This window comes from Manduca sexta, chromosome 16 (genome assembly GCF_014839805.1).
Source record: "Manduca sexta isolate Smith_Timp_Sample1 chromosome 16, JHU_Msex_v1.0, whole genome shotgun sequence".
Classification (NCBI taxonomy): domain Eukaryota; kingdom Metazoa; phylum Arthropoda; class Insecta; order Lepidoptera; family Sphingidae; genus Manduca; species Manduca sexta.
The window spans coordinates 11,346,167-11,370,403 of NC_051130.1; the positions used below are offsets into that span (position 1 = coordinate 11,346,167).

Consider the following 24,237-nt stretch of genomic DNA (forward strand, 5'->3'; position numbering starts at 1 on the left):
TGCCAAAGAGGGGCCCTGTGTCTATATTTGTTGGGGGCTCTTCAGAGCAGTGCGAACTTTTGGGCGCCCGCTTAGTTTAACGTAGGTATGGGCCAAGAGGGGCCCTAAAACTCGGAGGCCCCGGTGTAGTGTACGTCGTGTAACTGCACGTCGCGCGCTAGCACGGAGCTGCGCGGACGCGACTGGCAAGATCACCATGTAATGGAATGTTGTTGCTTTCAGGTTCTTTTTTCAACTGCACTCATTATACTCACTAATACATTACATGACTTATATACTAACTACACACACTACACCAGATCACTGATACAACTGATACGGCGGTAGCTACGCTGCTGCTTAGTATACTAATTATGCCTACCCATGTACATAAAAGTATGTGCTTATGATTTAAGAAAAAAATTACCAGAGGTCATTATACCAATGGTTACTATATATAATAATTTTAAATACTACCAACAAAATATTCAATGAGTAAGTTTCTAAGGGGTTCAGTACGCGTTAAATTTACAATAATGTGCTATGCTCTAAACATAGCTTATTATAAATCCGAGCGTAGAAATCTTGGGTCTAAAAATGCAAAGCAATCTTTATTATATACTATATCCTCTAGGTATGCGGAATCATCTCGATCTGGTACTGCGAGAGAAATGAGCGAAAAAGAAACTTATATTTTGTATACTAGCTTTTGCATGCTGCTTCTCCCGCGTTAGTGTTTCCCGTAAACGATCCGCTATATGCAACCACAGGACAAACCTTTGTTCTTCCCAGAGTCACACTACTTCCATACGAAATTTCATCGAAATCGGTTTAGTGGTTAAGTTGTGAAAACGTAAAAGACAGTTGCTTTTGCATTAATACTATATGTATTGAAAACCATTTAAACCATTTTTTGTCTCATACATTTCCTTATCGATGCATTGCGCTGCAATAAATAAGTATAATTTTAAAATCAAATCTCCAGGCAGAAAAAAAAATTTTCCTCGCCATATTTTGCATTCGTGTTCGGCTTAATATTAAACAAGGCAAACTGACTACATGGAAGTGGTTTGCGACCGTTTCGGTAACAAGACCTGTTTTGGTTGAGTCATCTGATTTATAAAATAAAGCACATAATACGCAGTGTTTATGTCCAATGCGAAATTATGGAAAAACTTAGATGTATATGTCATGGTTTAATGTTTAAATAGTATAGGGCACTGCGATAGAATAGTTAGTAATGGAACGGATTGCTTAGACGGTATTAAGTTCAAAACCCGCAAATCCTTGTTTTTTTGAAGTTACATACATGTATTCTTTGTCAATTACTGTTCGCGCCAAACGATAAAAAACACTATCATCTAACTAAGAATTCTATCTAATAATTTCGCAGTTATATGAAGTGTATCAACCCGCAATAGGCCAGTGTGTACAACCTCTATAACTCACTACTAAAGGAGATCCTTGCACGGCACGCCACCTCGCTCATCACATCATGGGATGGATATATAAACACGTCAAAATATTGCTCCAGTTACGCCTACCTAATTCTTTGAAGACGAAAACGAGGTTTTATATACAGTATAATAGTACAATTGTAAATTTTAGATGGAAAAATTATAAATATTAAAAAATAACTCAGTCGTAGCTCGGAGTCAGAAAGTTGGTAGTGTGATACCCCTGTGCCTCGGAAAGCACGTAAAGCCGTTGGTCCTGCGCCTGATATCTCTCCGGTCATATTGAATCACCGTCTCACCGAACTATGAAGTGGAACAGAGTTTGCACCATTGTACTGCACACACACTTGTGTACTATAATATAATCTGCATAACTTGGTTGATCTCCGTTGAGAATTTCCGCCATGGCCGAAATTCGGTCAGGAAGGAATCAATAAAGAAATCAATCACAATTGTAAATGTTTTGTTACAGCGCCAGCCGCAACTGTCCGGCGGAGGGTGCGGCCGAGCAGGACTCGGCGCAGCCCGCCGCCGTCGACCTGCCGCGCACCAGGGACGGAGAGATCGACTATGACGGTATGTGATTTTTTTTTCCCTAACCCTATATACAACGCACGGCGTGTCAACTAAAACTCCGCGGTGGCCCTCTTCGGCGCATTAGGAGGGGCTGTGGGCTTCCTCTGACGGAAGTGTCTTAAGTTGTCGTCCGCAGCCGCCCCTGCGCGGTGGCTCCTGGTGCGACCCATCTCGTATGGGGGGGGGGGCTCAGAAGCCCCCGCGCAAGTGAAAGATGCTCTCTGCGTCAAAGGCAGCATGAAGCCAACCTTCCACGCTACCGTTCATCTCGGGTAGTGATAATTATCTAATCTAACTGCCCAGTGATGGACATGACCGTGAGCAATCATTATTCGTCAAGAGCTTATTTTTTTACCGGTATAGCAGAAGCAGTTGCATTCAGAGAGTGTCGACTGACGAGAGATGAATGTTCCTCACTAGTCGACACAGTTATGCAGGCCTATTTGAATATAGGTACCTACAGGCTGATTCCGGAACGCAACGCATATACGTGAGACACTGGCGGGTTTTACTACTTGTGTACGGGGGTCACTATCTGGGTGGATATAGATATCCTAATACCAACTCTTTTGGAGACACCTTATGGTCGAAGATGAAAAATTTGATAGCACTAAGGTAACAAATAGTAGGCGAGTGATTTTCCCTGAACACGTATAATAATTCTAAGGCTTGTTGATTTTTTGTCGATTTTGATAATATCATTCTATTATAATTTATATTAGGTAAATATTTGATAAACGTAAAGACCCAAAAGTAGTCAAATAACCAAAAAATTAAGTAAGGCTTTAATTTAAGTATTCTAATATTAGAATATGCCCATAGCTGTCACTTACCATAACTTTGTCTGTAATCTGCCCACCAATAAAACAATTAATAAACTGTATCATCCTTATTCCTGAGGATATTGCTAATGCTCAAATATTTCTAGCCTTTTCTATAACCACTCTATGCTTCTAAAACCAAGCATAAGTTAGTAATAAACAGGGAAAGAAAGCACCACGCAAGTCTCTTTGACAAAATACATACATGTAGTTGCCTACTTGAGGAGAACAGAACTTAGCTAATGTTGTATACGTCTTTTTTGCTTGTATGTGTTGTAGCCCAGTTGGGTGTGGAACGGACTGCCAAGACGAATGTCCGCAGGTTCAAATCCCAAAGGCACACACCTCTGACTTTTCTAAAAAAAAATCATGTATGTATTCTTTGTGAATTTATCGTTCGCTTTAACGGTGAAGGAAAACATCGTGAGAAAACCTGCACACCTGTTCTCTATAGGAATTTCGAAGATGTGTGAAGTCTACCAATCCGCACTAGGCCAGCGTGGTGGACTAAGGCCTAATCCCTCTCAGTAGTAGAGGAGGCCCGTGCTCAGCAGTGGGCAAGTATATAATACAGGGCTGATATTATTATTATTATTATGTGTTGCTGTGCATTATCTACTGGTAATCCGAATCAATAAATAAGACAGAAACATCTACAGAAATAAAAGATATTAAACACAATAAAGATTTCACATAACAACCATTTAAACTTGGCAAATCTTGAACGAAGTCGCACAACAGCAGTAAAAAGTTGCCTGGAAGATGGCATTTTTCGTAACAGAAAGGAATATCTGACTATCTATTCTTTGCGAATTATCGCTTGCTTTAACGATGAAGAAAAACATCGTGAGGAAACCTGCAGAAGTTCTCTACAGGATTTTCGAGGGTGTGTGAAGTCTACCAATCCCTCTCAGTAGTAGAGAAGGCCCGTGCTCAACAGTGAAACAGTATATTATACAGGGCCGATGATGATGATGATGATGAAGGTTTATTATGTCCTCAATAAATTGATTTGCATGTTTGATTATTCTGTTAATAAAATCATATCGTAATATATAAAGTACACTTCGTTTTTGGATAGCAACAACAATAAACGTGTTGAAAAAAACAGGTATTCTGGTTCGTTCCGGCGACTTGCATTACAGGTTCAGCCTGTAGAGTGTACACATCCAGTTAATTAGGCCGGCATAATTGTGGACGTCGTCAAAAGAAGCGATGCCTTGTTCATCAACATTGTTATTTATTAACTGTACACGCACATAGATAAAATTTGTGAATTTTGAATCCTTGTTCATCCAACGATGATTCCTAAATAAACTGTTTTATCTGAAAAAAAAGCTATATTCCCTTTTTTACTGTTTCGTTGTGTAGGTATTGTTCTAATAAAACCCATTAAAAAAAGTTAGTAAATAATTTTTAATGAAGTGTTTTTTTACCTTTTTTACTTTTGAAATAAATGGGTTTGGTAATAAACAGTACCTAGATAACGAAACGCTAAAATTTTAATGTAGTAATATTTCCAGATACGATAGTTTACTTTGGAGCCATCGCAATATACCTACTGGTATTTTTTGCAATTAATTAGTCCTTGCAGTAAACAGAAGAAATTCGTTGTTCAAATCATGTAAAATCTGTATTATATTGTAACATAAAACTATATTAAAGGACTGAAGTTAGTTTCAAAAGAAATAATCGTCACGCATAAACACAAAGGAAATTAACACTCTACGTGACACGGGGCATGTCGTTTCGCCATCGCGGGGAACACGAAATGCGTGGCTACGAAACGCAAATGTTTTGATGACGTGGAATTATGATATTAATATCTCGGGTTCCCCTAGGTTGCGGAATAAGAAATATTACTAATATAAGAGGAAGTTTTAATGATGTTTGTATGTTTGAGAGTCAATAGCGCTTAAAGTGCTGAATTATTGATTTAATTACGAAGTTCACAGCCGGAGGTTGCAAAACAAAACAAAAATTAAAATAAAAGAAATTTAATTTTAAATGGACATTACAAAAAATTATAACTAAATAAAATAGGTTGATAATTGATCGTTGTTAGACCAAGAATGCGGCGTGGTTGCTACGACGGTTTCATGTGCCCTCCGATTGACTTCAATGGTGGTCACGCTCTACTGACGGTGCACCACGTGTAGCTTCTTGTGTTTATTGGGCGATGCATGCGTAACGCTTTCCATATATTAGATATGCGTAACAATTTTGATAATATTTGCCACACGGATAGACAAAGTCGTAGATAACCATATAGGCTATTTATTTCAGTAAGAAAACGTGCGGTTTTTTTTCGGGCAATGTGTTTCACGCGTGCAGAACAACGATCATCAGTTAGTGAATAATAAATTGAAAAGTATGAACTAAATTGATAAGTAAATATTACTTCTGTGTTACGCCTCGATCTTGATTATCCGAAAGTATTATTTCTTCCATTGTCAAAAGCATATTATATACATATATAGCATAGCATATTGTATGCTAAAACGTGCAAAGAGGCAATCCATAGTCTCTGCCTACCGCAATGGGATAGAGGCGTGATACTATGTATAAATGTATGTCAAAAGCATGCTAAATCAATTTGAGATACCTATTTCGTGATTAACTGTTACCGTGACCTAGATGTTAGATACGCTGAACCCAATACACTTCCCGCAATCTTTATCGCTTCACTTTCTTATCTTTTCATTCAATCTCATTTTACTGGCCATCAGTGGCTGCTTTAATTGCTGCAGCGAGGCGCTGGGTGGCCGATCTTTGCTAGGCCTTTTTACCAGATTGCAAGCGTGAGACCAGTCACAATGCAAGGCCTTGGGCCCTTGCCCCATTCGCCACCCACTAAAGCCGCTATGGCCGACCATAGTGGGTATTTATTAACCCCATACAAGTGCAACTTGACTCCTTACAAGCGCAAGCCTCTAGGAAGTTCTCCCGTTTGCCCCCCACTAAGGTCTCCACTGCAGGCCAGGGTATTATGTAATTTATAAATTAACTATATCAGCCCTATATTATATACTGACCCATTGCCGCGTACAGGTCTCCTCTACTACTGACGGGGCTTAGGCCTTAGGCTTTCATGATGGCCTAGTGCGGATTGGTAGACTTCACATACCCTCAAAATTCTGATAGCGAACTCAGGTATGCCGGTTTCCTCACGATATTTTCTTTCACCGTTAAAGCAAAAAGAATTCACGCTTTTCTTTAGAAAAGTCAAAGGTGTCCTTGGGTTTTGAACCTGCGAAAGTTCGTCACAGTAGTCCGTTCCACTCCCAACTAGGGTATTCCGCTTATATTTACAATTTGTTAAAATTTTATTTTATATTAAAGTCGCGCAGTGCGAATTAGTATTAGCAAGGTTTTAATGGAAATGGCAAAACAACAATTATTAACATTGAATTTAAATTTATAAAACTCGTTAATCGTGCGGTCATTGCCAAGGATTAAAGAATCGTCTGGTCGTTTGAGAAAACGTCATAAGGATAGCAAATATATCGTGTCTTTTCAAGAACATCGTAAGTAATATTTCGCACTATTACTAGAGGCTCTTTTTATTAATTTTAAAATATCTATGATATACTGCAGTATTCTTATAGAATGATTGTTTCTTAATAAATACAGTCAAAATATATACACGCCTTTTATGCGCGAAAGGGTAGACAGGAGCGCAACTGGCGCACCCACTTTCCGCCGTGTGTATTTCGTCCCGTGATGTGATAGGGGGCGAGCCCATCGCCATATCGGGCACAAATTTCAGACTCCAGCCTTATACTGAGTAGAAAAAATCTATATCACTTTGCCTACCACAAGGAACTCGAGACTTTAGCACAGGAGCCGTACCACAATACAACTACGCCACCGAGACTTACGCTGTACGCTGGAAAATATCATTAATAATTTTAAATTTATAACGAAAACGCGTTCCTTGTAAAGAGTATGAAATGTGGTTTACAATGTTCTTTCTACATAAACGCTAGATGATTACGTTAATTGAATTTTTCCCGCGTAAAATGAAGATTCTTCGCATCATCTTTCTCAAGCGTCCAGGTCTCTATAATAACATATTTCAACTCTATTTAAAAACTAAAGAAAAGGATGAACATATGTCCAGTGTTCGCGTTTCGTCGATTCATGTCTCACGGCTCTCCCGTGCCCAAGTTAAACTGTGACGCGTTCGTGACTCAACGCTCGTCATCTAAGGATACGCTTACGTGCCCCAAATGTATACACATTGTAGATCTCCAAAACGCTTTTAAGCACGTACCGAGTGTGTAATTTGAAACAATATATATTTGTATTTCTTATTTAAGAAAAATAATTATAACAATTATTTTAGTTATATTGTAGTAACTTGCTCGCCGCTCCGCCCGCGGACCTTTTTTCCGGAATAAAAGGCCCGCTTTATATTTTTCCCGGGATAAAATGTATATAGCACTCAGGACTGATGTAGCTATCCTATTAGTGAAGAAAAATTCAAAATCGGTTTAGTATTTCCTGAGATTAACGCGTTCAAACAAACAATGAAACTCTACAGCTTTATATATTAGTATAAATTAGCCGATGAGATGGTATCACAATGATCACAGACTTCCACAAGATCTTATAACATTCATAAAACAATCGATTCGATTTGACAGTAATATCATAACACATAGTTGTCAGTGTTCATTTAAAACCAAATAAAGACTTAACACACATAATTATCAATAGACGATCCATATACTCCATTAGATCTGAAGGGCAACATTAGGGACAGTGCCCACGGCCCAGTCCAAATCAAAATGAATAATCAATACGATGTAGTAAACTCATCTTATGTATCTTGGCATTCTGGCAAGTCTAGATATCTGATTCTCCAAAGCGTAGTCTTAATTATCATCTCGTCGAGACTTAACTTCTAATAGCTGGACGACGAGCGTACTATTCTCAAAAGTTCTGGTGTTCCACTGTTTGTAGAACTTGACAATCGAGAGGTCTAATCTCATATGGATATCGATGTATATAATGAGTCATATTGACATTACGTTAATAAATGAAACCACATATTCGTCTTTAGCTCTGTTAACATTGTATCAAAAATCATGAATAACGTATAAGTTCCCCAAAAAACTCGGTTTTACTTTTCTGATTATTTGATAATTTTTTAGTTTAGTGCGAATATGGCGTGTACATGAGCGTGTTTTTGACTGAAAGTCTAATATTGCTGTTCCGACAAATGCTCTTAGTAATAGTGGCATTCGAGTGTTAAAAACTAAAATTACATTTTATTGATATTCATTTTGTACCAAATTTACATTCTTATATTTTACATCTACGGATCGAGTAGCTTATTGTAAGTGTTACTTTCAAGAACATAAGTTCGTGATTTCATTAGTAACGCAATGTCAAAAGGACACTGTATACATAGTACCTACATACACAACAAAATCAAATACAACGGAAATTGCGAAGAAACTCCGCATCGAGTTCAAAGGAAGCCGCGTGCGGATGTTAACCGGTTGTGACGTAAGCATATTACCAGTGGAACAGGATTCCCGTAGCGCGCCGATGTAGGCCCGGACTGTAATAGGATTTCACCGGCTTGGTGTAATATGTAGGTATAGCTTAATGCTGAGATTAGTTAAGAAGACCTAACTTTAGCTGGTTGTACGATATTTGTAGTTGGTACAAATATTTTCTGCTCGAAACAGTATAAGTCTATCTTTACCAAATGAAGCTAGATTTACATGCTTCATTACAAGCTAAAGAGATAGACTTGTCTGTTATTTAATTTAAAAATTTACTCGGTCTTTAATAGGCTGAATTTAAATGCTATAACACTCAAGTTGTTCCGTCGTAAAGTGTTCAAATCCGCCATAATGGCAAACGTAAATGTGTCAATTCTCGATACTAGACATTCTATTGGACCAAGTGGGGTCTAAAGGTGCTGTGGGGTGACTTTGTAGTGCACGTTTAAAAAATAAACAATAAGAGATGCCTTTGAATGTAATAGCGTACTTTATAAAATCTAATAACTGGATTGGCAAGCTGCTTGCTTGCTCTTAGGTACACTGGACTACAATGTCCTTCAAAATAGAACACGACAGGGTTTTACTCTATCTTCTATCATCATCATCATCTCAGCCACAGGAAATCCACTGCTGAACACAGGCGTCACCCAAGGATCTCCACGTCGACCTTTTGGAAGCGGCCTGCATCCAGCGACCTCCTGCGACCTTAGCCAGGTCGTCGGTCCACCTTGTAGGCGGGCGTCAGACATTTCGCTTGCCTATACGTGGCCGCCACTCTAGAACCTTTCGACATATAAATTGTGGTAGTGACCACCAGGCTGAACTCTCTCATACACCAGAGTTAGTACTTATTAAAATTCTGTCCTGAATGTAATGTAATAGTTGTGTTAAATGCTATTTTGTTTTCGACAGCCCTGTACGAGGATGAATCAGACAGCGACCTCGGCTCGATGGAGAATCACGGCTCAGTGGTCACACATCTGCTGTCGCAGGTCAAGATTGGAATGGATCTCACAAAAGTCAGTTTATAGTCAAGCTAATATTTTCATTTATTTAGTTTCAATATCCCGTAATTCTAGTGCACCCGTCGAAGAGTTATTTTTGCAATGAGTACTAGGAATGTCTAAAAAAATTGTTTGTTATCAATTACAATTCTTTCAATATACCATGCTGTATAGATTACTAAAAATCTTTAATAGCCATATGTTAATTTTAACAATAAAATGTGAGCCAGCGAATAGGGGACCGTCCTATGCTTGATTTTTTAACATCATTCTATATGTAATGGTTAATTATACGAAAAAAGCACTTTTGCGAATACTACATAAAAATTGATTAAAAAATGAGCTAGTAATTCATATTACAAATATTGTAATATGCAAAAATGGGCGCGTTGTGGGGATATCGCTTCATCTCTTTCTTTCGCACGCGTCGTAATTCCCGATGACGTCAAATGTGGTTATTTCATCTCTTTTTTTGTTTCTTGTTACTTACCCCTTCCACCGAAATTCAAAGACTTATAACTTGTTGGTTTTTTACCGGATTTTAATAATTCCTTCTGTGTTATAATTTCTATAACGTAAATATTTGATAATATTAAAGAACAAAAATGAGTCCGGTACCCTATTGTATCCAACGGGCTACTGCTACGTACTATAGGTATCACTAATTTAGAATACATACTTATAGCTATATATTTCCAAATATGGTCCGAGGGTCGGGTCTTAATTGCGCACTGTGACAAAGGTCGTCCGGAGGGATTTCCCCGGCTCATAAATGGAACATATTATCTTTATATACGCAAACATTGTCCTAATAGCATTATATCCGGGTGTGTTTTATTAAATTACTTGCTATTGTTCGCGGCTTTACCCGCGTGAAATACTTTTCCGGGATAAAGGCCCCGCTATATATTTTACCGGGACAGAAAGTACCTTTCCTGTTCTTTCTATGTCCAAACCAAATTTTATCTAAATCCGTAAGTTAGTTTTTGAGTTTATCACATTCAGACTGGCAGACAAATGTGGCGCGAGACTTTGTAATAATTTCATCCTACTTGTTTGTTGCGTTACCTTGCGTAACTTATTGATGCTCCGCTCCGATTGATCATAGCGTGATGTTATATAACTTATAGCCTTCCACGATAAATGAGCTATCAGTAACAGGTGCAACACCATGATGGCCGGCGTCACTAGGCTCTCCAGAGGCAATTCTTGTGTGCTCGGGCTCCACACCGAACGCACGCCCATGCATAGGGGGATGTTTATCGCACAGGCCCTAGGCACACAAATATACCTCATGGTAGCCAATACACATTGAGGTCTATAAGGGTTCGCGAACATTTACTGGCCTTCTCCCCCCTCCCATTCTAAGAATTACCTTATCCTTCACCCACACATCCTTCCCGGCTAACCCCTCCCAACTTACCTCCAGGGCCTAGCAATCGCTAAGCTGGGGCATTCAAGTATCCCATTCGCAGGTTTCTCCGGGTGTCGGCTGCGGAGTCCGATACCCAACAAAAAAAGAGACCAGGCTCGCCGAGGCGAATCAAATCGAGTCGCATTGTTTCGCTTGCACATTTCCTATGAAACTGTGATCAATAGAAACGTGCTGCGGCGCGCTGAACTAAATCACCGCACATGCGAAGCAAATGCGATTCGATTCAGCGCATGTATTGCTCTAGGCGACGCTAGCTTTATATTATTCATCATCATCATCATCAGCAGCCGCAGGATGTCCACTGCTGAACATGGGTCTCCCCCAAAGATATACAGATCGACCTATTATAATAAGCGGCCTGCATCCAGCGACCTCCTGCGACTTTTATGAGGTCATCTGTCCACCTCGTGAGTGGATGTTCGATGCTGCGCGTATAATTTTTTCAAATAACGTATGATTTTTGTCTTGTCGTTGCAGGTTGTGCTCCCCACATTCATACTGGAGAGGCGATCGCTCCTAGAAATGTACGCGGACTCGTTCGCGCACCCCGACCAATTCGTAAAGTAAGACAAATTTTATATTATTTTAGTATGAAAAACGAGCAATTTTTTTCTAGTACCTGTTGGAATTGCGGTGTAGTCCTAACTCCAAACATTGTTCATCAACAAGAAACAATCAATTCTTTAAAGAATAATAAGAATGTGGCACCATTTTCCGTCGTATTTATTATATTTTTATTTAAATTTTCGAATTGCTATTAAAAATTCGAAAGATTTAAATAGAATTTTCCTTATCGAATTCTAGAAGTCAACCACCCTTTATGTTTAATTATTACAATTGATACCAACTTTGTGACACACGCTGTATATTTTTTTCCCAGGATAGTAGACCAGCCGACGCCGCGCGACCGCATGGTGCAAGTGGTACGGTGGTACCTGAGCTCGTACCACGCCGGCCGCAAGTCCCAGGTCGGCAAGAAGCCGTACAATCCCATACTGGGAGAGGTGTTTAGATGCCACTGGGACATGGACGGCATGCCTGAGAACAACGCTAATAATGATAAGGTACGTGGATCTTACGCCAATGTTAGCTTTGGTTTTATTCGTGTTAGTGTCACTGCTGCTGCTGTTACAAAGGCGGCTCTGGAATCAAAATATATGGAGTATCAATTTACGCATATCGTGGTACTCTCCTGTTGGCCAAAAATGTAATAGTCATCATTACGTGCCATACTTCCAAGGAGGAAAGGAAGGGGCTTTACTACACCTGGGGCCTTATTCTCTATCCCGCACGTTATTTTGACAGTGCGTAACAAGCACTTAACACAACGCATCATGTTTAGGACTATAGAGATTTGGCTTACAGAATACCATTTCACGCACATTTCTCGAAGATAACATGACACGGCCGCGTTACGCGTTTACACTATCATACAGAATAAGGGCCCTGTAATCATAACTCTGAGAAATACTACAGTAAAGTCATAGTTTAGAACCAATTTTCTGTCAAAACCTGATACCAACATAGTAGATCTAGCTTAACATTACCGGGATTACATCGTTTTTCTAACAGTAAAAAATGTCATAACTAATTACTGTATGTACATTTATTTTACTTCGGAGTAGTTTACAAGCTGAATAAGTATCCAGTAGACTAAACTATAGGTGGTTAAGTCTTCCAACTCGCAATAGGCTCTCGTGGTGGACTAAACCCTCCCAGATGTAGAGGACACCCGTTCTCACCAATGGGACAGATAATACAGGGTTGATATTATATAAGAAGCCACGGTGATCTTTCATCCCACAGGAAGTAGGCGACGGCCCAGTACCCTGGTGTACAGCAGACCAGCTCTCGTTCGTGGCGGAACAAGTCTCCCACCACCCGCCGATCTCGGCCTTCTACGCTGAGCACGTTAACAAACGCATACAGTTCGAGGCGTGGGTGTGGACGAAGAGCAAATTCCTCGGCTTGTCAGTGGGAGTGCACAACATTGGCAAGGGGACCGTCACGCTGCTCGATACTGGAGAGGAGTATACGTTGACATTCCCTAATGGTTATGGCAGGTGAGTTGTTTGGCATTTCTTGTTATATTGTAGTCTTTGACCCATTACTTGACTGTCAACTGATAAGCAGCCGAAGGCAGCCCTTTGAGGGCGACTTTAAGGGACATGAACTGGTCGTATATGTAGTTCTAGTCTATAAGGTCTATATTTTCCATTAGTAAAAACATCTTAATCGAAATATAAAATAGACTATCAGTGAGAAAAAATACGATATAAACTTCAATCTTCACTATTTCAAAAGAGTCATTTTGTGGTCTGCTCCTTTTTGCGTACAAACATCCAACTAAGATCTATTTTTGATAGCCGGAGAAATACATAGATTTAACTGTACTCTAAGCGACCAGTTTTTTTCATTGGTGACAAATGAAATGAATTACTTGGTTGGTAAGTGGTTACAGCCGTAAACAGTTATTGTGAATGTAAGAATAGAATCATTGAAGCGCGTCGGCCGTCATAAGCACATTTCTAAAAGGTTCTTCGACTGAAACTAGAAATATTGCAAAACCTTTATGTCCGAAGTGGAAGTTAAATAGAGGAATTATTTTCAGTATAATAATATAGTGCCGGCAGAAGTCTCCAAAGTGGACATTTAAGTGGGAATATCTTTAAACGCACCATCTAATATAGAGGCAGAATGATTCTCAATGATAGCTCGTTGAAGTGCTTTGTAATGGCTTTCGATGAGATTATAATCAGGTGGTTGAAAACTGTCCGCGCGCCTGCTATAGTCACATCACTATTAATTATGTCAAGGGCGGTACTTACGTTTGATGTTTGCCTATCATGGGCCCTGTATGTAATGGCCCACTCAAGACGTCTTATAAGGGTGTACTTGTAAACATGATACAAATATTTATTTCAATGTAAACTCTTTCGATGTGGGTGGTTCTCAAATTTTATCTTCACTAATATCAGAACCAGCTAAATTGATAGAATAAGCTAAATTATATAATTATGTTATGCATTCAATACAATTTGTATCAACTATGAGTGACATAGTCAGAAATTAATCAACCCTTGAATAAAAAATAATACAATATCTATGTAATTTTTTCCCAGGTCAAACAGCTAGATTGATTAAATAAGCTAAGGATATAATAAGACATTAAATACAATTTGTATCTACTATGAAACTGTCTTAATCCCTTGAATAAAAATGAATAAAAAATACAATATCTATGTTTTTTTTTTTCCAGATCAATACTAACAGTTCCCTGGATAGAACTGGGCGGATCAGTGGTGATCGAGTGCGTACAGACGGGGCACAAGGCGAACATAGAGTTCTTGACCAAACCGTTCTACGGGGGCAAGAAGCACCGCGTCACTTGTGAGGTGTTCGCTGGAGCAGACAAGAAGCCGTATTACACTGCGCAGGGTGAATGGAACACCAGGATGGACGGACGATGGACTGAAACTGGGGTGAGTTGTTTGTTGAGCAGTGTTACATAATGTAATTCAATTTTTGTAAAATATATAGCTTTTAGTGATTTATATTAGTTTTAACAATGAGATTGTACGGTTGAAGCAACCTACATCGCGCAGCGCTGTGTCAGCGTTTTACACCACTCGAATTAATTGTATTAATTTTACCAATCAGCTCACGTTCGATAGTCAATCAGTTCGCGTGTTCTCATTACTATTACCATAACCGTTACCATTTAACCATTAAGACTAGTTCAGTGTAAATAAACCGTATTTTACCCCGGACTTTAGTCTTTTACATTTATGAACTAAACGTAAATCCTTGTATGGACACCAAACCCCGTACAGAGATTGTGTTAGATGTAGTGTTTGTGTGTTAGGCCACTTTCAGTATACTCTGTGTTCTTTGTAGTCAACATATGAAAGATTCTCTTTACTGTATGCTATATGTTTTATAGAAATGTCTGTTATCTCTATTATGAGTGGTTCTCTGCAACGTATGTTCGGTTTTTGGGGCACAGCGTTCGGAAGTGCTATTCGAGGTGAGCAACATGAAGCCGCGGCGCAAGCGCGTGGCGCCGGTGAGCCGGCAGGCGGCGCACGAGTCGCGGCGCGTGTGGCGCCACGTGACGTGCGCGCTGCGCGCGGCGGACTGCGACGCCGCCACGCGCGCCAAGCGCTCCGTCGAGCAGCACCAGCGCGACGCGCTCAAGCAGCGCGAGGCCAACGGGGAGAAGTGGCTCACGCAGGTATGTGAAAAAATTCCTTTAGAAATATTTCGGGTCAATTTTGACCCGCTGTTTTATGTCATTTTAAATTAATGTGTGTCAATGTAGATTTTCTTCTTGCTATTTAAATAAATTTTATTGGTGTATTATCGCAAACAGAACTGGGTCAATTTGGACCCTTAAACTGCTACTGCTGCTGCTTAAAAAAAATTAAAAATATCCTGTTTATACATGAAAATAATACCATTGCAAATATCCTACATCATTTTATTTACCCCAAATAACATTACACATTTTGTCATCAGCTATTCAGCCCAAAAGGCGAAGAGGGCTGGGAGTACAACACGCCGCTGAAGAAACGCGTCAGCGCGCCAAAAACGACCCCGCAACACAAGAGCACAGACAGCGCGGACAGCACCAGATAATCGACGTAAACACCCATTATGGACTCTTTTTATCAATACGCAAGGTAGAAATTCCTATTTCACAGCAACAGCGGACCTTGTAGTGCAGGCACGTAGCCGCGGCACTCGGGTAGTATCACCTCCAATAGACATAAGACACTGCACTAGACTAATAGTGCCTTTAGGAAATAGGTAATAAGAATTTTTGGTCCTTCGAACTCGTACTTATTTATGGTGAATTTGAAAATAAATTTCTTAATATTGCCCTGTGCTGGCTGTGATCAGAAATGCTAGACTTCGATTATCAAGTCTCGCGAGTTATATATGGTTTGGTATCGTTGATGCGTAGGATAATAATGATGGTAATTCGTTCAGTGTCTATTGGAAGTGATGTATGGGTTAAGTAGTTTAATTGTCGGTTGGTGTCGATCGCGACTGTTGCGAATATTGTTAATATATTGTGAACACGCCACGTCATGCCACCAAAATGTTATTGAGAGTGGGCTAAATTTAATATGTCAATATATAGGGGGTACGAAGACCTAAATAGGTGTGCTAGAATTTTCTAAATTAAGACTTGTTATAACGTCAACTTATTGTAACAAGGTTTAGTAAGGTGTGCCGGCATAATTGTGTCGACTGCCGGGGGATAATCATCTCTCGTCAGTCAAAATACTATTGGACGCCACTCCACTTGCCATCAGGTGAGATGGGATCAATATGCCGTACACTTATTAAAAAAAAAAAGTTTTTTTTTTTAATTTTTTAGGATCCTGTTACCCACTGGCGACAATTAATGAATATTTGCAAAATTGATCTATAAGCATCACACTAGGCGTAGCCAATTACACCAGTTTTCTCAAAGCATAATTCTCTTCGATCAGAATTGTTAACTTCTATTACTAGTCTCTTAACGTTTCTCTGAATACAATGTTACGTTTTGCTGTGGCGTGACGTGGTGTGCGGTGAGGTTAAATGGAATGAAATCTCCACAATGACGTTAGATTGTTGAGCTTTGTCCGTTATGCAGCGAAATAGCTAGGGTCTATGAGACTATGGGGCTATCCCCACATTACACCCACCACTACAACTCCTGTAAGCCAAGATCAGCAGTGACACGCATTGTATGACACCAAGCGGTAACCCCCGGCGAGTCCAGGGAAGTCCTATTAATCTTAACTCGCAATAAAATGAATGGAAGATAGGGAGGAGTTAGAAATACATTTTCCACTCCACAAGAAGCTTAGGTGCTGTGACATATATGTAGCTAGGGGAAGAGAGTGTGTCCATGGGTTTATCCCTAGAAGATGACTTAAGTCAATGGTTACTGGAGCACAGAAATCAGATAATTAAGTTAATGAATTGAAGTAGGGTTGCCAATAACACTTTTGGTCCGATTTTGTGACATCATTGCTAGGCCCTAGCTACAACGATGCATTATGATACGCACAACGTATTCTGCGGTTCTGAAGTTGTGAAGCGTGAAGATCTTTTTTGCTAAATGTGACAGAAATAATCATGGATAACATTTATCTGTTGTCCCTCTATTCTACACATTACCTCTGGCGATCAATCGATCTTTCGTATCATTAACAAAAAGGCCAATCAGAACAAAGTATGTTTGACATGCTTACCAAATACTTTGATTATGATTGGTTTCTTTAGACCATTTATACGAAGTTAACGATTATCGTTTATTAAAATCGTTAGTCAATGAACGAGGCTTGCAACTTCACAACCGCACACGCACGTTGCGCGTTCGTGTTACGGTAGCGGTTACGTGCTTGTCGTAGGTTATAGGATAATGTTACATTCGCGACGCACCAATGTTACTCGCTTAGAAATTCTCTGAAAGTTTTATAGACTATCGTAAAGTCTTTGCCATATTTGTTTCGCGGTATGTCGGGTTATGTGTGACGTGTTGTGATCTTTGCTATACAGACTTTTAATAAATATTTGATATCGAAATAGACTTTTAAATTTAACATTATAATGACAGTGTTCAAGAACAAGTAAATATGCTTCGTCTCGATAACACATAATAAAGTTTATGGGTATTTAATCGGCTTAAAAAAAAAGGAGGAGGTTATCAATTTGATGTGTATTTTTTTTGTCGTTGCTATGTACGTCATAAACTTTGTTTTAAATAACACTTCAAGAAAAATACTTTTTTGACACTGGCAACTTTTGGTATTATTTGCTAAATATTTTATAATATTTGTGCATACTATGCTGCACGTTTCCTTTACCTCATAAAAATATAAATAAAGTTTTATTGCAGCCTTTGACAATTTTCATAGTGTGTGTGGAATCTCAAAAATATTTTAAAAAAGTCTGTTTAATGAAGTCATGATACTAATATAATATAAGTAACCACTACTTGTGCAGCGTTATAGAATAATACCCATTTTTATTTTTCCTACCAACAAGATCAAGCAAGCTCGACAAGCATTACTGATGTCAGTATTTATTGTTTTTTGAATCTTGTGATGTTTTATTTGTGTTTATAAAAGAAATGTTTATTTTTTAGATATTTTGTTTTGACGTTTTTGTATATTGGTATCTGCTTCTACATATGTAATACTGCATTACATAATACACTTAAAATTTATTGGTGAATGCGTTTCGCATAGATATTATTGCTTGTATCTTTATTAAAAATTGGTGACATAGATGTGAGAAATTGTCAACATCAGTGAGGCTTGTCAGTAATGACTGATCGTTTTTAGCGAATATGTTCTAGCAAATTCCCACTCGTTACGGCCTACGATATAAATTCAGCAATAAAAAAAAATGTAAATATTTAACATTCTTAAAAGTAAATTTTCTAAGCTTCGATCTTGGATGGTTGGTACGGATGTTGTCGCGAGTATGACGTGGACTTAGGAACGTGTTTTAAGACGAGACAACCCTACACATATCTACAGATGTTTGTAAATTTACGACGGTCGAATCCTTTTACAATTAGGGTTGTCAATTATAAAAGCTGAAACGATGATTGAGATATTGATGGATTGATAGTGTGAACGAACTGTTATTATTAATGTCAAGTTAAATATAGGTAATGTTTATCAACGAATAAAAATGCTTATTGACGTGCTAGTTTAACACAACCTTACATCCATTATTTTCATAATTGTAGAAGGATTTGACTGATCGAAAAAATTGTTAATAAATTCTCTATTTAATGCGAAATAGAAACACGCTTGCCACATTGACATTGTCTCATTAAATCACAGGTAGAACTTTTGATAATGTATTTCTTATCCAATACGAAATAAGAGCTATTTTACATCCTTTCACCTGTTAAAGTGTGAAGGTTAGTTTTGACTGGGGTGCTTTGGCATTCTAGTTATAATAAAGTGAGAAAGAGTAGAAATTCTTAAGTCTTGTAGACGCGTGATATGACCGGTTATGTTATGGATTGAAGTTGGCTTGACATTATTGCATGAGACAATTGCACAACTTTATAACCTTAAAATAATGTTAAAATTGATCGTAACGCATTTAATATCATAATTTAATAAAATTACATTAAAAAATTATAGCTCTTATTAAGTATTGATAGTAACATTGACATCTCTATTCTCCATTAGTACTTTCAATGAATTTTGAAATAGTGGCGTCACGTTCGTATTGCTTTCTTTGAATGCAAAGTATTGTGAAATTTAGTCGCATTTGCATCTTGAATTTAGTCTAATGTTCACATGACGTGATGAAAAATCGTATTTTCATGGTTTTTATTTAGTATTCATTTACTTTGAACTTGTAAGAAAATCTTATAAAATTTTTGTTATATTTCTTTTTATAACAGTTACTGTGTGGTTTAAAATCTATAAATCGTGGTATATATTGCAACAAATTTTATTTTGACAGTATATTATTGATCCACGAGATCAGTCCGTCTCACTGATTCGTGACGTCACTACACATGATTATTTATCACAGTGAAGCTAAGTCCATGTACACATGTATATTTTATTAGTGAAAAGACTGAGTGAAATGAAACGAAGCAAACAAGGACGAGCCACGGCGAACGACACAATGTGTAAAGTTAAATCTTAACATTCGATCACATAGACTTATTTAATTGAATAGTTATAAATACCATGTTGTATATTTAAATAAAAAACGGTAAAATTGTTTTACTTTTTTTATTTACCTTTTTTATGAAGAATAAGGAATCGAGAACATACAGCCAATTGTAACCAGAGCGATACGAACGTGAGAATAATACGGACAAATGGTAGACAAATAAACTTCTCAGCAATTTTTATGTAACAAGATTTTTCCAGATCTATCTCGAGGTTATGGACTTATTTGATTCTGAAACAAAGGTACCTCTACAAATAATATTATTCACCTTAAGCTGCTCATAATATTGTCTTAAGTTTAAAAAAAGCCTAAAAAACTGCGTTTTAATTAAAGGCAGCAATCAAGATTGGAAATCAGATCCACTTTGGAAGCGTAGGTTCGTACCCTACCAGCTGCACATTATTGATGGGACAACAGACATATTGTGCCGGAATAAGACAAAATTATTGGATCGCGCAGTTACCGCGGGTACTTACGTAAAATAAATTTGGCAAATACGTTCAATATATTTATACTGAACTACCTACCAAAAAGAAATAGACATTTCGCAGACTATGACAAAAAAGCAAAAGCAGTTCGATCTATGATTAAAAAATTTAAACTAAGTTCTTAGCAATAAATTACAAGGTTAATGAGCGATATTATTCTAACGTTAATTTTCTAGATGTAAAGTTCCATACATCTGAGAATAATGTTGACCTTTCTTAGTCTGATATCATGTAAACACTTACGAGTCAAAATAGGTATTGACTTCGCAAACTGCGGCGTGGTTCTATTTACGTTCGACGATTAAAAAAAAATCAACTCACTACTTCTCTTGATCAAACTAAGCGCTCTATCCAATACATTCATTTTCTCGCACGGCGAGCCTTGTATCAGAGCTGATATCGGTGCAGTGAGCACTCTGAAGTTCGTCTGATTGAAGTCCATTGTCTCGTAGAGGAAACGGGACTGTCTGTTGCTCAGAATCCAGAGGTTGCCTTCCAAGTCCACCTGGAGATACGAAGTCTAGCAATAAGTACAGTCAGCAACAAAAATAGCTATTTTTTTATTTAATTCTATTAAAAATATTTATTTTTTACTTTAACATCGGTGGGAAACTCTAGCGTGTTGCAATCGCTTATGAACACAACTGCGTTTTCTTTATTGAATGGTTTCTCTGTGTTCCAACAGCCTACGCCATTCTTGCATAGCTGAAGAAGATAATTTATAAAATGTATATCATTACATAGCTAATAATATAGATACTAATTATCTACAAGCTTACTTTAAAATATATATTCTCGGTCTGAAGTTAGTAAGAAACGGTGACGCTTGCCGTAGTTTTATAATGCTTTGGGATCATCCATAAATTACGTCACACGTTAAGAAGGGAGAAGTGTTGTGACACTATCTGACAAAGAGGCGGGGGTCATAAGTTTCGTGACGTCACATGACAAATCATTAGTATTAAAACACAGAACATTATTTAAAGAAAAAATATTAAGATGTATTCTCCCTTTGGTTATACATTTAAGACATGTGTTAAAATGAAAATACGAGACCTCACCAAGGGGGAGGTTCCCCTAAGGGGCCAAAAAGTTATGACATTCGTGTGATGACATTTATGGATAGACTCATTTTGTTTATCTCAGTTGCTTTGGATTCAGACCAATGTCGCATGATGTGTGGAATAGTGACAACTCCAGGCTGAGCATAAATATTTTTTTACATTATTTCTAGATTATGTCTAAATGGGATAGGTTTATTTTTCACTGGACACTGACTTACTTGCGTATAGAACAACACTTTAGAATTGGTGTCAAAATCGCACGCCGTCGCTTGGGACCACGGGCCTCTATCTCCTATCACCTGAAATTTAATTCTGGGGTTCATGAAAGGTCATTTAAAAATACAAAAAATAATAATATACTTACATTATTAAGTGCAGGTAGGATTTTTTTTTTATTTTTATTACTCGTAAGAGTATAAATATTTTAGTGATTTTAGTTAATTATGCCTTAGAATTCACGTGGCACCATTTAAAAAATAATTCAAAGACCGACTGCCTCGGTGGCGTAGTTGTACTGCATGCGCGGTACGGCAGCGCTCTGAGGTCCTGGGTTCGAATCCCGGGTTGGGCAAAGTGATATTTGGGTTTTTCTGCTCAGTATCAGCCCGGAGTCTTGAATTTGTGCCCGATATGGCGATAGGCTCGCCCCCTATCACATCATGGGACGGAAAACACTTGGCGAAAAGTGGGTACCATGGTTGCGCCTCTGCATACCCCTTCGGGGATAAAATCCGTGATGTTGTGTGTTTGTGTGTCAAAAACCTCTACGGATCAGATACTACAGCTTCGATATCGAAGGCTTTTACAATAAAACTAGTTTTTTATCCCAATAATGAACCTTACTGCAAGCAATCTAGACAAAAATAACAAAGAAACTAACTTCGACGCCGTTAAATATTTCATCCTTGTGAATATATTTGTCTCTCAACAACCGCGTCGACATCCTGAACTGTTTCGTGCTTGACGTGGGATTAAAGAATAAGTCGCGCTGTCTGAAATTATTTAAAAATAAAAATGCGAACATTTGTCAAGACGTTTGAATTTTGGTAAACGGAGAAACCGCTGAACGAATTTGGATAAAATTTGACATACAGACAGCCGTGCCCTGGATTAACACAGAAACAATTTCATGATTTTTAATGTTTACACGAATGTTACACATTAAAAAAAGTACTTTATCACGGTTTTTTTTTATATTATAATTGTTAAATGTAGGTAGATATTGTAACTTTGACATTTAGGATGACCAACACCTCAGTCCCCCGTGATCATGAGGGCTGCAGTCTTCAAAATATCGGCAGAAAATTATAATATAAAAACCGCGATAAAATCCGTAAAATAGTTTTATTTAAACAGAAACAACTTATTTTAACATATTTTTTTATCCTGATAGTGTAAACAGTAGAATTTCCAACCTGGATAGAATATTTCATGTTCAAGGAGGATTAAGAATTTAATATATAATAGGTAGCCTGCAAAAATATCCATACCCTTATTAGTAACATGCGACAAAGCAGCTGAAGATATGCCATCGCTCCAGTAGAAGTCTAAGCCGCCGACTTTATATACTCCAGCGTGGGGGTCAAAGTGGAAATAATGGTTCTCCACGCGCCACGCCTCGTTCGTGGCCAAATGGTACACGAGTATGGCGTTGGAGCCCATGTCTGTTACGTAAGCATAGCTGTTTTCGCAATTTTTTCCCACTATATCCACCACCTGGGGTAAATGATTTGTTATTGTGTTTATTTCCTTATTGTCATAGTTGAAAATTGCAGTTGCATTTTATAACCTAAGTATTCTAATTGCGTTTATTTCCTCATTGTGTTATAGTTAAGAATTGCGGTTACATTATATAAGATAAATAGATATTCTAAATCTCCCGAGGCAATTTTGTGCGCTTGGTTTTCACTTTTCACTGAATGCACGCCCATGCATGAGAGGACATAAGTCGCCGGCCGAGACACACATGACAGTGTATATACCTCTTGGTTGCAGAACAAAACAAAGGTATTCTAAATAAAATTTCGGAGCCTGAAATTAATGTTTCCTGCTTTTTTTTTTCTCATTAATAAAATATGATATAAATTTATTTTGTCAACATTTTATTACTTACGACACTGGTCAAAACAGACGAATCTCTTAGGACCTCGTCACTAAACTCATATCGATTCATGAGTGTATCTGAATTCAAGTCGAACATTAAAATAGCGGGCGCCGCTATTTGTGTAACATCGTCTGAAATAAAATATTATAATCAATAAATTGTGTCCCTATTTTTCAATTCATTTTAGAAGTACTACTTACCTACCTATAAAAATTTGAAATCGAAGCTGTTCGAGAAATATATCGTTTGTATTACGTAAAATATCTGGTGGAATATGGAAAAATCTAATGAAACGAGTGTATCATATAACTTCTTATAGTGACATCTAGCGGTATCATCTATGTAACTGTGTTCCATTACTTACGCGCCATATCAGCAACTCCGTTGTCAACTACCCACAATCGGTTACATTTGTCCACGTGCACCCTAAATGCGGATATGACACAGCTGTTGGATGCCAAACAACACGCTTTGTCAGATACGCAAGCTTCTTCCCAATTCGGGTAAGGGTGAAGTGTCTGGTTTTGAGAGCCATTAACATAAATATAGTTCAGGGAAGATGGAACACCTGGTACCAAAAAATGAAATAGATATTTAGGTATCAAAAGATTATAAAATTATTAATTATTTAATATTGAAAAAATTGTTTTATTTCTATACATACCTTTTTTCCACCTAGGTATGGTGATAAATAGTTTGTCTTTCCATCTAGCCAGTCCTGTAGGCATATTGTTCTGCGGAATATATAGACCGGAGGTCAAAGCAGTTTCTCGATCTCTGTTTTTCCAAGCATAATCTATAGTTTTCCATTGGAACTTGGGAGGCAGTAAACAAAAAGCTTGAACGAAAAATAACAATATGAAAAGTATCATTGAAGCTACCATTTTGTTGATTTTTTGCAAAAAATATTAATTTTAACTACATTTTAAACAGAAGACATAAATGATTGCAGAAATTATGGCAGAAATTTTGAATTTTTTTTCATAGACCAGTGAAGAAGAAAAATCTAAAATACTTTATGAATGCCGTCGAGCTTTACCATAAATAAAATAAAAATTCCTTATTATTTATTATA

General features: G+C 37.9%; 2 protein-coding genes across 3 annotated transcripts in view; one reads left to right on the forward strand and one right to left on the reverse strand.

Moving 5' to 3' along the window:
- The window catches only part of LOC115453886 (oxysterol-binding protein-related protein 9), a 115,364-nt gene extending 95,809 nt beyond the window's left edge, over positions 1 to 19,555 (forward strand). The window contains exons 9-16 of the mRNA XM_037439091.1: positions 1,909 to 2,012; positions 9,268 to 9,374; positions 11,272 to 11,357; positions 11,675 to 11,858; positions 12,601 to 12,857; positions 14,054 to 14,276; positions 14,801 to 15,028; positions 15,313 to 19,555. Coding sequence (XP_037294988.1) covers positions 1,909 to 2,012; positions 9,268 to 9,374; positions 11,272 to 11,357; positions 11,675 to 11,858; positions 12,601 to 12,857; positions 14,054 to 14,276; positions 14,801 to 15,028; positions 15,313 to 15,432 — 1,309 coding nt within the window. The 3' untranslated portion in view covers positions 15,433 to 19,555. The remainder of the gene's footprint in view (positions 1 to 1,908; positions 2,013 to 9,267; positions 9,375 to 11,271; positions 11,358 to 11,674; positions 11,859 to 12,600; positions 12,858 to 14,053; positions 14,277 to 14,800; positions 15,029 to 15,312) is intronic.
- LOC115454934 (protein yellow) lies at positions 19,552 to 24,171 on the reverse strand. Of its 2 annotated transcripts, XM_037439093.1 has the most exons (9): positions 23,827 to 24,170; positions 23,527 to 23,730; positions 23,172 to 23,293; positions 22,549 to 22,774; positions 21,939 to 22,051; positions 21,277 to 21,357; positions 20,589 to 20,699; positions 20,316 to 20,499; positions 19,552 to 19,737 (listed from the first exon to the last, which is right to left on the reverse strand). In XM_037439093.1, exons 1-9 carry the CDS (start codon positions 24,044 to 24,046, stop codon positions 19,709 to 19,711), a joined length of 1,290 nt encoding a protein of 429 aa, XP_037294990.1. In that variant the 5' UTR covers positions 24,047 to 24,170; the 3' UTR covers positions 19,552 to 19,708. The 2 variants fall into 2 exon arrangements, with proteins under 2 accessions (XP_037294990.1, XP_037294991.1); XM_037439094.1 differs by lacking the exon at positions 20,589 to 20,699 and having other exon boundaries at positions 23,827 to 24,171.
- Positions 24,172 to 24,237: the final 66 nt, after the last annotated feature.